Here is a 15,237-nt window from a genome sequence, read left to right on the forward strand (position 1 = left end):
GAAAAAAATCGGGACCATGATTGAAGTTCGAGCCATTGAGAGTCGCCTGTAGTTTCCTCCTCTGTTCCCTGTCTTTTGCCTTTCTCTCCAATTCACTCCAAGTTAGGCCCATCTCCTTCATCCCGGTTTCCATGGTACATCTCCAGGTAGTCTTTGGATGGCCTTGCTTCCTCTTGCAACAGGAATTATATATTTATATACCAGTAATTTTGTTTCCATGACATTCATACATGCTAACTTTTGAAATTCCACATAGGGGATTTTGCGTGTGATGACAGGTTTTCCTAATCTTTGAATTCCAAAATTACTTTTGTTCTGAAAATGATTCAGAATATGTCTTTTAGAAAACAAAATTATTGAATACATCAAATTAACATAAAAAAGTGTGTTTTATTCTCCATTAAGTTTAACAAAATTAAAAAACACAATTTGAAAGAAATACATATTTACCATGTTTACTTTTAAAATTATTAACATCATCAACTATCATGACTATTCCGTAAAAATTTAAAGATGAACTAATATACAACCCTATAGCTGGAATAATGCTCATCGCCCTCTCCGACTTTTTTTTGTTAATTTTTTTGTGGAGAAAATGCCAGAATGAAATAAAATGAGAGAGGGCTATACATTATTGCAGCTAATACAACTCCACCCCATGCCCCAAAATAAATAATTATTAACGTAACATTAACACGTACATATTGATACAGCATCTTTTAACATAACTGGACTAGATATCAAAATAAAAGATAGATTAAAGCCCATGCCTATATAAATATTTGTTTGGTATGACACAGCTTTGCAGAGTCTGGTGAAACATTCATCCAAAACCAGAAAAGGGCTGTTGTGCTCTACCACAAAGTTTGCAAACAAAATCTCTGCATGCATGATATGTAAAATATTTAAAAAAAAAAAATCAAAATATATATAAAGAAAAAAAATTGTAAATCTACTTTTTAGGTAACAGATTATTCTGATTCAACTAGATTTAATTCTATAAAATTATAACATCGCTATTGATTTGGAATCGGATATATTACTATAAGTGAAAAAATAATGTTTGACGTACCTTAATTTTGCATATCCGACAATATATATGCATGAGTGGCGCCAGCTTGGATGCTATCAGGAATCCCAAAAATTGGAAACCTGCCTCCCATTTGTCCAAATACAGACACAAAAGCTTCATCCTATTTTTGATAGTGTACATAACTCTCACAGGGTCACATGGGGATAGTGATTCACAAATGTAAAGGTTAAATTAGACAAAGCATGTAAAAAAAAAAAAAAAACTAGGCAGAATTGATTGATTGATTGTATATTGCTTAACGTTCTGCTTGAGAATATTTCGCTCAAATGGAGACATTGCCAGTGAAGGCCTGCAAAAAGTAGATCTATGCTTGGCACTTACGGCCTTTGAGCAGGGAGGGATCTTTATCGTGCCACACCTGCTGTGACACGGGGCCTCGGTTTTTGCAGTCTCATCTGAAAGAGTGCCCCAATGGCCATGTAGTCCCCTCTTATGACAAGCAAGGCGTACTGAGGACCTATTCTATCCCGGAAAGGTGATAAAGATGTTTTATAGTTTGTATAAAGGTGTAACAGGGTTTGTAATTTTGCAAAGCATTATACTATAAAGCTGAAACCTTTAATCAATAAAAACATGATTATGATGAAATAACGAGTACGCAGCCTTTAAGTTAAAGAGGAGAGAATTTGTATGTTCGTCTATGTTAGTGTGTATACATGCGTGGGATTGCGTGCAGTTTTTGAATATGTAAAGAAATAATCTGGACTTAACATGCTCATCCATTGTTTCTAGTCCAAAAAGTTTAGAATATCACAAGTAGAAAATTTAAGGACATATTGAATGGTGAGGTTTGGCAAACAGACAAACTATTCTTTCTGTGTTTTAATATACACCGTAGTACAGAAGTATTTAAAGCTTATCAAGAATTTTCAGTTCTAAGGTGTGAAAAGAGTTTCCTTTGTAGTAAATAAATAGAAGTTTATCCATTACAAATGTCTATTGTTGGCACATAATCTTTGAATTCAAAATATTTGCAGTTGAAAACGAAGGATATTGGAATTGGTTGTGATTATGACAAAGTTTGCTCTTAAGACACACACACTACACTGGACAGATATCTTACACAATATTATGAATGCATTAATTTAGAGTTTTGTCTTTAATACCAATAGAAAGCTACGTCTGCCTGCAACAATACAAATAATGGTAGATTGCACAGCATGTAGGTTGTGTATATACAAAATGTGTCTAGACTATTTGTTCTGAGAGCTGCACTCGAATGTAAATCTTAATTACGTTCAGGTTTGAGTCCATGGCTTCTAAAAGTTAATTCAGCTTTGTGTAAAGAATGTATTTTCTTGTACAAGAAAATTAATGTGCAAAGTGCAGATGTTAAAAGGTGTTTTGGTTTAGGGACATCAGAGTTATCTTTCTTGTTCATTGACCAAAATTTGATATATCATTGAGATTTATAACGAAAATTTCCATAAAAATTGTTCAAATCATGGTCCCTTTGGGTAAAATGGGGCCTCAATAGGGGATCAAAAGTTTTAAATGGGGATATGTAGGAAATCTTCTTGCCTTGATTGGTCATATTGATATGCAAGCATCCTCAGGTATGGCCATAGGGGATAGGGTGGGGCCACAAGAGGGAAAAAATTTATATTACAACATGTAAGAGGATTTTTTTTTCATCATCTTCTCATGAATAGCAAGCTGGCTAAGATTACTCATTAGCACTTCATTTAAACATGTTGGGGGAGATTATCGAGAAATAGTGAAATTCTGATTTTATCTTTTAAAAATCTTCTCAAGAATCAGGGGGCAGAAAACAGGGCCATGGTGGCTCCCGGAGGTTGGATGAGTCCACAATATTTCTGAGGATCAAAGTTTATAATAAAAAGTCTTTAAATTTTTTTATGAACAGGGAAGCTATATTTAGTCATGTTAATAGGCAGACACCCTCTGAGGTAATGGGCAGACATCCTCTGAGGTAATGGGCAGACATCCTCTGAGGTAATGGGCAGACATCCTCTGAGGGAGGTAATGGGCAGACATCCTCTGAGGTAATGCAGATTCAGATATTATGTTGAAATCAATGCCCCTAGACTAGGAAGGGGTAAAAGACTTTGAAAATCTCAAGAGTACCAGGGTCATGATATAGTGATACTAGTTTGCAAGTATCCGCAGGAAGTTCAGATTCAAATTCTGGCAAGGGGGGGTGGGGGGGGGTGGTGGTGGTGGTGGGGGGGGGGGGGGGTGGGGGCTCAATAGGGGGATCAAAGTTTTACATAGAAATAATTTTTTGAATTTTACATGATTTATGATTGTAAGGGAATGTAACGCATCGCTATGTTGTGTGAATTCAGGTTGGGTTCAGTTGTGACCCTGTTCGGCTTAGGTGGGGCCCTGATATTGTTTCCAAATTTTTTATGGGGATAAAGATAGTATCTTTAAGTAGCCAGACCAGGTTGACTCAGGTGAGCATTGTGGGCCTCATGTCATGAAGACACCAGATTTTGTCTTTTTCTCTATTAGAGAGTAAACAAAGACCTTTAAACTTGGAAAACAAAGAACAAGCACAGACAATTAAACTGTAATCAGGGCCCTTCACTTACATGCACAAATGGGAAATTCAATATGCAGGTAGTGATAGCTTCAAATCACAGCTTGAAGTTGGTGAAAGTCTATAATCATATAGGAAATTATGCCTTGGGACATAGACAATATGGATACTGAGGTATGGATTGTATTTATTTGAGAGCGTTGATTTTTAAGATCCATGTCTAGCAGCGTGTAGCTGGGTAGTTAAGTGGCATAGACTTTCAGAATTTTAAAATCGGACACAAGCATACTGTGATAAGTAATTACAGAGATAATGTGATCAAACTTGATAGGGACCAGGGCAGGAGGAGAGTGTTAGATCTGACATTTTAACGCAGGACCTACCTACCTGTGTGTCTGTCCCTCTCTGTGTCCGCTCTAATGACCTGTGTATACGTACAGGTAATTAACGACTGTTAACTCTACAGGTGGAATCACTTGTCTAATCTTCTGCTGCACGAGATTTTATCTGTATACGTAACAACTGATAGTTATTGCATTTAATGTATACATTTATAAAATCGTGAAAAAGATGGGTAAATGTAATTACACGTTTATATGTGTATGGAATCAATAGAATCGGAGGCACTACACTACTTGATCATTACTGCTGTGACCGTACTATGATAACTCAGGCATAACTATATTTAAACAATAAAATGCTATCTTTGTAGTTTCATCGGTTGATGAAGGTAGCAAGCATTGTAGACTAAGTTCATAACCTGCGTACTGTTTATATATCTTTATGCATTGTTCTTAAATATTAACTAGGTTGAAGTACTATGCTCCATATTTGGTAATGAGGCCATCATTTAAAATATTTTTGTTTGATGTACTCTGACCCACATTTTTCAAGGTGGGTTGGTAGGTAGGTTTTTATTTTTTTTGGAACGTACGTCAGGAAAATTTCTAATATTTTCATTTAAAATAAGGAGAATTTTATTTTTTAAGGACTCCCCCCCCCCACCCCCCCCCACCCCCCCCCCCCCCCCAATGAAATTTCAAATTGCTGAAAAAAATTATCGGGTAGGATCAAATTTGATGGGTCGGTCGGAGTACATCAAACAAATCAATTTTTATTTTTGGCCTGATTATGCAGACAGGTGATACCAAAAAAACCGGAATCGAACTAGTTTGCAACAAATATACTTTCATTGTTTCAGATGAAAGCAATGTGTCAATTTCAATAGAAATATAAGAGAAAAGATTCAGTGAATGTGAATTTATATATAATGATAAGGATTGATAATAGGGATAATCTAATATTAAAGTCTAACAAAAACAAAAATGTTAGACCATGAGTAAAACAACCTAATCAGAGGATACTAACAGTCATTAACAGTCCAGGTTCAAGCTCAATATACATGTTATATAGGAAAGTTGAAATTTATATTCTTATCAGCATTTGATGTGAAATTATTTTTCTCACATGACAAAGTGAAATGTATTGGAAGATGTTATTTTGATTGAGTGTCAGGATATGTTTTGCTGAGCCTTCAGATGAATGAGTTGTCTGAGGTCTAACGTTTCAGCTAGGTTCTTTAAGGTTTGTTGAGTGATTTGTCGTGATCCATTTCCAGCCATTGGTCTGCATCAGTTGTAAACATCTCTGTATACTAACTCTGAATCTCTAGCAGACGACTTAATGAAGAATAGTAGTTATAATGTTCAAGCATAAGGAGCCCTCTACTAAAATTGTAAATCTCATGTCCTCCAGATCTGTAGTTCAAGTCCCAAAAGAGTTCTAAGTTCATACTGGACTTCAAGGTCATGCTCTTGACTTCAAGGTCATGTTCCTGACTATGGATGGTGAAGTTCATTGGTATAAAAAAGGAAAGAAACAATTCTCCTCTGTGCATGATCTAATAATTGAATCGTTGCAGTCCAACAGTCAACAAATGTATAATGTTCATTCTTAATAGAATCTAGGGCATCCTACATATTATGGTCATGCGTTTTATGTCAGAATTGTATGTTTCTTAGATTTGAACTTAATACTCAAAGTTCACATGATCTGTTCATTGAAACTGATGCAATTATTAAAGGTACATGTAACTCCATACTCGCATTATTATCTGATAAAAGTATCTAAAGTGCATTTATTTCAATTTATCAGAATTAATCAGCTAATAAATTATCAAATAAAATGTATAGATAATCACACTTTTTAAGGTGCGAGACATACTTAAACAGAATCGTATATCAATGTCAGAAAATTGCAATGTTCTTAAAACAGCATTATCAAATTTCACAAAAATTAGTAAAAACTTCATATTTACATTCACTGAATCTTTTCTCTTATATTTCTTTTGAAATTGACAATACTTTCATCTGCGACAGTGAATACTTATTTGTTGCTAACTATAGTTTGATCCGGGTTTTTTCAGTACCACCTGTCTGAGTATTCATCACCAAATTAATATGGAGCATCATCAAGGTCAAAGGTGCATTGGGTGTTCTGTTTAACGTAACAAATGGGTCAACCCTATATTTTAGTACTTAAATCTAGTTTATATTTTAAAACAATACATAAAAATATAAATGTAAACTATAAAATGTCTTTGTTGTTTCATTGGGTGATGAAAGTAGCAATTTACATAACCGGTATGGTATGTATTTTCTCTATGCTTGCTACCTTCATCACCTGATGAAACAACAAAAAAAGCATTTTATTGTTTAAATGATAGTATTCATTAAAATTATAACAATTTCATAAAACTGTTTCTTTAAATAGATATGCAAAATGTCTATGAAAAACCAAGGAAATAAATCTATCGTATAATGGATAAAGAATTCAATGAAAACAGGGTTACTGCCCTTGGATTATCATTGATTATTCATATATAACTTAGACTTTTGAAATATTTTATGTTTAACAAGACTTTTTACAACAACTGTTGGAAAAGATTCCAACAAAATATATGTTCTTGCCATGGAATTCAAATCTAAATAAATCATTGATTTTGCAAAATCTTATGACATCACAGGAGGGTGGAAGTACTTAATGCACAAAAATGTTTTCGCTATTTTAAGTTCACAAAATGTTTGAATGATGAGTTCATTTCTGTAATATTCAATACAACACATCCCTGTTATGTGTCTTATAGGTACCAATTGTTCCAATGGCATTTGAAAAGAGATTTTGTCATGCAGAATGACCTGCTCATTCTTATTTTGTGATTTTTAAAGGAAATCACTTTTTTTTGCAGGCTTTATAAAATAATTTTGTCTTGATTCTTTTATTTAGAAGCATAAGAATACAGTATCATTTCAAAAGTCCAAAAAGACTTTGCCACTCAAGGTAAGGGAGATAACTTGTCCAACATGTTGTGTGCCTGCATTGGGATGGCAAGAGTTACTCCTCTTTGTCTGCCATTGGTTGTGTGTTTCCCCCTGCTTTTTGTGTTGCTATCTTGTCACCACACACTCTTTATATCTCTGAACCCTTTCATTTCAACTGAAAATGTTTGAAATCCCAGAAAATATGAATCTATGCTTTTTGGATTGATGTTATGGTATATACATGATATATGGATTCACTCACAGATGGTACTACCGTATAACTAACTTTTATTCATAAAAAGAAGCTTACTAACAGTTTAATTAAATGTGCAGTGTTTTAATCTTGAGGAGGGAAGGTATGCTTGTGCAAGACATGTTCATAATTCTGTTGACAATAATTCAGTTCTGCCTTTGGTTTTTTTTTACCACCTACTTTGCCTCACCCAATACGGATTTCCATTTCACACCCAGGATGACTCTGTAAATATGTCCCAAACTGACTGTAACTAATAATATATGTGGTTCAGGAGTGAATATCTTTTAACAGGAATCAATGTAGTCATAAGGTTTTGGTACGGTTAGGTGGGTGCTGGGAAAACTAATTATGTCCCCCCTCTTCCAGGGGGAGACTTCTTCTGACATTGTTTTTGTACATTCTGTCCATCTGTCTGTCTGTCTATCTTGTGAACACTTCTCAATATGACTTATCTGATAGATTTGGAACTTTGTACAATGCTTCATTGCCATTTGTAGATATGCACAGGGACAGGAGGATCCAATTATTTTCCTAAAAGTTATAATGGATCTTAGAGGAGTGGGGGATGTTAAAATAGCTTGTGAACGCTTCTTCTCCTACACGGCTTATCAGATAGACTTGAAACTTTTTACAATACTTCAATGGCATTCGCAGATGTGCATATTGTAGGGATAGGGGGATCCAATTGTTTTCCTAAAAGTTGTAGTGGATCTAAGAAGGGTGGAGGATGTAAAGCACCTTGTCAACACTTCTCCTCCTATATGGCTTATTGGATAGATTTGAAACTTTGTACAATGCTTCATTGCCATTTGTAGATGTGCATATTGTCGGGACGGGAGGATGCAGTTATTTTCCTAAAAGTTATAGTGGATCTAAGAGGGGTGGAGGATGTTAAAATAGCTTGTGAATACTTCTCCTACATGTATATGCCTTATATTCGATAGACTTGAAATTTTGTACAATACTTCAATGCCATTTGCAGATGATATGGACAGGATAATCCAATTGTTATCCTTAAAGATGTTAAATGTTATAGACATTAGTGGATCTGAGGGGTGGAGGGTGTAAAAGAGTTTGTGAACACTTCTCCTATGTGACTTATCAGAGTTCAAAATGTCTATGGTCCTGCTCATGCTTTCTCCTCCATACCATGCAGTACATTAAGGGGAGGAGGTTTCATTTGGAGCACTTCCCATTTTGGGAGTGGGGGAAACATTTGTTTTTCATAAAAACAATCTCTAGTATTAATAACTGAATTCATCGAATAAATGATGAAATGAAAAGAATGTACATGCTGATGATCCAAGCTTGTTAATTGAATATTGACCAGTTTCTACACTGAAAATTCAAAATCCATTTAGGTAAATATTTGAATAATTTTTTAAAGCTTTAAAAGGGGTGAAATTTTCATAATACTGGTATAGTTGAAACTTATGATTTCCAAATGGTTTGACATTTTTGATATGTGAAACATTAAGTCTCCATTAACTCAATAGCGCACATAAAGCTTGTTTCCCCCCCCCCTCCCCTTTTTTTAAACACATATCACACTTATGCTGAAAAGGATTCTATTACACTTGTCCTTTCATTTTGATGGATATCAGGGGAATTAACTCTTAAGGTTTTACAATAGATTTTTATTTGTACAGTACAGAATTTATACACTACACCGTTAAATAGGTGATACAGAACAATATATGTTATATAGTACTAATCATAGTTTCATGGCAGTTAAGATAGTTTCCAATATTACCTGGTTCTCACATGTTATTTACACTCAGAAGCTTTATCAAGTTATATCAGGGCTTGAAATAATCGATGGTCCGGGGCCAGTAAATTCTAGATTTGGGCTAGTGATTTGAAATAATCGATGGTCCGGGGCCAGTAAATTCTAGATTTGGGCTAGTGATTTGAAATAATCGATGGTCCGGGGCCAGTAAATTCTAGAGAAACACCGTGGAGCGTCACCCTTGGCTAGCGAAGATGGTGCCCTTAGGGCAAGTTAATTTTTATAGTTTTATCTGTGTACTTATCAGTATTAATACTAAGTGACCGGTCGACAGGGGATGCTTACTCCTCCTAGGCACCTCAGTGACCTGATATCCCACCTCTGGGCCCTTATTCACAAAATATCTTACGACTAATATGAAAAAAAGAATTCTGTCTGATAATCAAATTCCGATCACAAGGTCATAAGTATGTATTCAACTTTTATAAACCATGAATGTACTTTACATATTAATTTAGAAAGTCTACAAGAAATGAAAAATAAGGAAATTACAGTGTTTGTAAATTTTGATCTTAGTCGTAAGATATTTTATGAATAGGTGCCCTGTTATGTCCAGGGGTCCGTGTTTACCCAACTATCTATCTAGTATCTTGTATTGTTTATAGGAGTTATGAGATTGATCACTGTTCGTTATCTTCAACTTTCACTTATCAAAATTTCTCAACAATCAGGCAAGTAAGTATTAGACATGTGTGTGTCCAGGTTTATATTGCATGCAAATTCACTTTGTGTTGAGTTGTACTATATGAAGTAACACAATGTAGATAAATTCATGATTGTTTCTAAGAATGAGTATACAATTGGCAATCCTGGGATGATTTTACACAAAGTTTAGTCTCGCTTTCACCAGACTCTCGCTCTTGAGATTTTGCACAAGCGAGATTTTGAGTCTCTTGCTCGAGCAAAGTCTCGAGAGCGAGAGTCTGGGAAAACGAGACTACACAAAAGTACGAGCCACATGAGGAATTCCGAGAATGGTGAAGATGACGCATACTATTTTGTAAGTTTTTAAGCGAAAAACATGAATAAGAATTGGAAGATTGCAATGTTTTTTTAACACACTGTTGATGCTAGTTTGAATAAACAAGATAGTACCAGGCCTTATTATGAAAATTGTGCCAGTCGTTTTCATATCCACTGGTCCAATGGGACAGTAAAAGTTATCATTTGACCAGTAAAAATTTAAGTTGATAGCCCAAGTGACCATGCAGTGAATAAAAATAATTATTTATAGCCCTGTATATTTATATAGAATTTTTTAATAGAATTTTTTCAAATGGTTCATTATACAGATGCTATCTTAGAATAAAGTGGATGGAACTCTTCTTCAATTAAGAATTAAATTTCATTTTTTAAATTACATGAGGAAATTACCTGCGATGCTGATCACGCTGGCATTATACACTGTACTTCATGAAGGCTATTAATGCTTCATAAAAAGTATAGCCGACGTGAAGCGTTGCAGTTCATGCCCTCATGTATTTTCAGAAATGAAATTTATTTCTTATATTCACATTCTACTTTCTTTTCTGTTTGAATTCCCCGCTTTTAAAATAGTCTAGACATACTATATTTATCAAGTAGTTCTGTATTCACACACACAGTGTTTACAACACATTCATGGGGAAATGCCTATTGTTTTACAAATCCTGTCATTACTTAGAATTCATTTTAATCAAGATCCCAGCTGACTATTATAACACACTGTGCTGGGGTTGCGCAATGTAAGACTCCAGCTGACTATTGTTAGACAGTGGTGCTGGGGTTGCACAATGTAAGATTCCAGCTGACTATTGTTAGACAGTGGTGCTGGGGTTGCACAATGTAAGATTCCAGCTGACTATTGTTAGACAGTGGTGCTGGGGTTGCACAATGTAAGATTCCAGCTGACTATTGTTAGACAGTGGTGCTGGGGTTGCACAATGTAAGACTCCAGCTGACTATTGTTAGACAGTGGTGTTGGGGTTGCACAATGTAAGACTCCAGCTGACTATTATAACACATTGTGCTGGGGTTGCACAATGTAAGATTCCAGCTGACTATTGTTAGACAGTGATGCTGGGTTTGCACAATGTAAGACTCCAGCTGACTATTGTTAGACAGTGGTGCTGGGGTTGCTCAATGTAAGATTCCAGCCGACTATTATAATACATTGTGCTGGGGTTGCACAATGTAAGATTCCAGCTGACTATTGTAAGACAGTGGTGCTGGGTTTTTTCAATCATCATAAGGTTTTCAGTTGTTCCATCGCTTTTAATGGCATCTGCATCAGCTTGCATTGCAATTTCAGGAACACAAAATTTTCTAGCCTACCAGAACACATGCATACCTTTATACATACAGAAATTTAATGCATGATGAATTGAGAGGTCAAGGTCAAGGTTTTCATTCCTGGGGTCAGAGCAAAGATGACATTTCAAAGTCAAAGGTCTAATTTGCTATGATAGGACCTTGGTCAAGTTCAAATGCATATAGCATGCAAGTATGAAACAAACACATCTAGGTCACAATTTCTTTCTAAACCACCTCTTCAATCTCATGTGATATACAACACTTTCTGTATCACTTTTACAAATATAATCTGATTCATGCTGTCCAGTTAACTTTCATGTTTCCTTGGAGACACGTTCTTTGTTTCCTTGGAGACAAACAAGTTCTTTGTTTCCTTGGAAACAAAAAGTTTTTTGTTTTTATTTGTTTCCTTGGAGACAAGTTCTTTGTTTCCATGGAGACTCACACTTTTACTAAATAGGCTTGGGCTGTATCATTTGAAAGCATCTATTGTGTAATTAGTGTGTATTAATGACTAAGAATAAATGTATTGTGTAATTAGTGTGTATTAATGATTAGGAATAAATCTATTGTGTAATTAGTGTGTATTAATGACTAGGAATAAAAGTGTCTTTGTGGAAGGGGGGGGGGGGTTGTTATTATCTTCAGAAGAAAGTCAGTCTTTTGTAAGTTTCAAAAATATATTTATATACATGTGTTTAAATTTAGATCCCTCATCTCATAATATCAGCCATTGAAAATAAGAACAATAATATCTTTTATAGTCATTTGTTTCAGCAAATGTGTATTACAATAACTAATTTGAATTAACCCTCATTCCCTGTCAGATACTGATTGGACTGATAACATCTGTAAGGTAAAGAATATACTATATACTTAACATAAATCAGCTTGTAAAAAAATACATGTAACAAAAGTGACTAAACTTCTGTGGCCTGTAGATGTGTTTAGTCATGTTTGTTGACTTGACAAATTTTGTTGACATTTCATCCACATGCTGTTGACTGATTCTGTAAACACCTGAGGCCTACCTAACAAAGTCTTGTCAACTTTGCTGTTATGCATTCTTTTATAGCTTTTAATGGGATGTGTACACGAAGTGATTGATTTTTGTCACCCAAGTTTTGTTTGACTCCTGAGTGGACCGTCTGAAATTGGGTCTGTCTAGTTATTTAGTAGCCTTTTCCTAAGTGAGCAGTTTGTCAAGATTTGTGCATTTCCATAAATTGTCTGATAAGACACCTATAGAAATTGAGTCGTTAAGCAACAACCTTTACCTGTCACTGGCCATGATTTAGTGGGTCAAATGTTTGTCAGATTTGTGTCCACTGTTATACAAAGGGGGATAACCTGTATAACAGTTAATCTAACATTGCTTCCCTATCAGCAATTGTTGTGAAGTGAATGAAAAATTTGTCTAAAAAGAGATAATGGTATTAAGTCAAAAGCCCCTAGGTGCTGTGTACAAGATACAAGTGATTTTGACTGAATTTGCTTAATCAGGATGTTTTCACACACACATTTTTTTATGTTTAAGGAGACACATTCCATTGATATGGTTTGTCATTGCATGCCTGGGATATACCTTTTTATTGTACCTGTGGCTAAAAATAAACCAGGTGATTTTCACGGATCGTTGCTTTAAATCGTGGCCTTTTCAGTCCTATGTTTCAGTGCTAGCATATGTGTGTGTATATACAGACAATTTTTTTTTTTGATTTCATTGTGTACGGATTAATTTATTATTCTGTGTTGTGTGCTTTTAATGAGGGTATTAATTTATTTAGTTTAATACAAGCCTACCTTTTAAAGAAGTTGGGAATACACTCATTTGAATGCCAGAACCTTGGGGAACTGTATGGTGGATTTTTTGTTCGAATTTGGAGTAGTGTGTTTTAGTAATTAGAGCACTCTTGTAATTAATTAATGCTCTTTGTGGATGGTGAGTGAATCAGGTCTATAGAGGACCATGGAGTGTATGTTGGAACGTCGTCCGACACGAACTTATGTCGAGGAGGAAAGGGAGGAAAGAGGGTATCACCCCCCACCATCGGTTCTTCAGGTAGGTAGATGCATCCCCCCCACCCCCACCACCACTAACCTATCTTTAAATCTTTAAAACCACTCTTTTTTCATCTGAGAATTGAAGTGTGGTGGATAAATTAGCCTTGCAGATTGGTATAATATTTGTCATTGTTGCACTCATAGGCTTGTATGCATTCCAAGAAATGACCTTCAGAGCATTCATGTAAATTGCTATAGAATACCGGTACTGGAATACAATACCACAGTTAAACTGATACTGTTAGTAAAGTCCTGCAGTGCACTGTCTTTGCTAATGTGTGGATAAAATTTTCTTTTTTGTCAGATGCTTAACAGTTCAGGTATATATGAAGCGTCTTCTGCTTTCTTGTTAATCTATTGATTTTTTGGCTGGCATTTTTGAAATCCCCTCCACAGATGCAAGGTTTATAAGGTTGACAAGATTAAATATTTCGCTGTATATGTAGAGCACCAGATCAAACAACGCCAAGTAGAAAACCTTTCATAGTGTATTAAGTTTTTCTCCGTTGTCTATAAAGAATTCCATTTGCCATAGGAATATTTATGAAGTGAACATCACTCAAGAGCTGCCAGTCCTTTTCAATTTAGCAACGATATTTCACATGTATTATCTTGGGTGGCATTTAATTTTCACATTAGAGCATATCCTGACAGATGAATATATACATATATTGGTGGATTATTTACAAAAGATATCAGGCATGCAACACGGAGAAACTAACATGATCAATAAACATCGAAATGATTTAAAACCTTTTTTTAGCTGTTTGGCATATATCACATTCGAAAGACCTCAATACAAATTCCTTTTTAATTCTCAGTTTGTACAAGTTGGCAACCTAAGAATTCTCTTTATCATCTTATTTTGATCGCTAAATTTTTCAGCAGGATATACAGATTGATAAAATCAAACCTTTTGTAATATATATATCAGTTCAATTCATACTACAATGTTTGACAAGTTTAGCTGAGCATAAAGAAGTGGAGAATAGCAGGCTGCAATTCAAGATCCACTGACCCTGCTAGGCATTCCATTCATTATCATATAAATGATTAAACATGGGCATTCAGTATGGAGGGGCCATTGTTGACTTCCTGAAGATAGCTTATTTGTTGATATACCCAGTATGTACATGGTGTGTGTTTACTAAAGCAGGAAATCTTTTGTCATTAGAGATAAAGAAGTACAGTTATTCATGGACAGGTACATGTAGATTCAGCGACAGATAAAGCAAAACACATTTCACTATACAGTCATTGTAATATAGTGTTTCGGAGCTCCTGAATACACAGATGTGACATGCTTTGGAAAATTGCTGAGTCCTGTTATCCTCATGTATTTGTTTTGCTTTGAATATCCAAGATCAGAGAGATGGGTGTTAATGTTTGTTTGTCTCTCTCTGTCAAAGTCAGTGCAAATTAAGGTAATTCATCAAGGGTAAGGTTAAATTCATCACAGTTGGTTCCCATGGGGATCCGATTTAGATTAGTTTCTCATTACCCCTTGCTTGTCAAAAGAGGTGACTAAATGGGATGGTCCTTTGGATGAGATCGCAAAAACCAAGGCCGGGTGTCACAGCAGGTGTGGCACAGTAAAGGTCCCTCCCTGCTCATGGCCGTAAGCGCTGAGCAAAGGCAAGCATAGGCAGCCCTTCACTGGCAATGCTGACGTCTCCATATGAGTGAAAAATTCTCAAGCAAGACGATAAACAATATACAATCAATCAGACATCACAATTGGAGAAGGGGGGTGGGGGTGTGTCTTGTTTCACAATGTAAATTTTTAATAAGTTAACTGGACAGCATGAATCGGATTATAAAGTGATACAGAAAGTGTTGTATCACATGAGGCATATTGATTCAATGGAGATTGAAGAGGTGGTTTAGAACCTAGATGTACATGTTTAATACATGCAT

At 35.4% G+C, this 15,237-nt stretch overlaps 1 protein-coding gene across 25 annotated transcripts in view; it reads left to right on the forward strand.

The window, feature by feature from the left end:
- LOC125671795 (RIMS-binding protein 2-like) overlaps positions 1 to 15,237 on the forward strand; it is a 114,907-nt gene that overhangs the window by 7,960 nt on the left and 91,710 nt on the right. For 18 of the 25 annotated variants that reach the window (XM_056139591.1, XM_056139595.1, XM_056139586.1 and 15 more), the window contains exon 5: positions 6,885 to 6,938. The exons of 5 other annotated variants lie outside the window; for them this stretch is intronic. In XM_056139591.1, the coding sequence (XP_055995566.1) occupies positions 6,885 to 6,938 (54 nt within the window). Of the gene's footprint in view, positions 1 to 6,884; positions 6,939 to 12,635; positions 13,319 to 15,237 lie in introns of those variants that run through there. 2 more of the 25 variants (XM_056139658.1, XM_056139664.1) reach the window with 1 other exon arrangement.

This window comes from Ostrea edulis, chromosome 1, assembly GCF_947568905.1.
Source record: "Ostrea edulis chromosome 1, xbOstEdul1.1, whole genome shotgun sequence".
In the NCBI taxonomy this organism is placed as follows: Eukaryota; Metazoa; Mollusca; class Bivalvia; order Ostreida; family Ostreidae; genus Ostrea; species Ostrea edulis.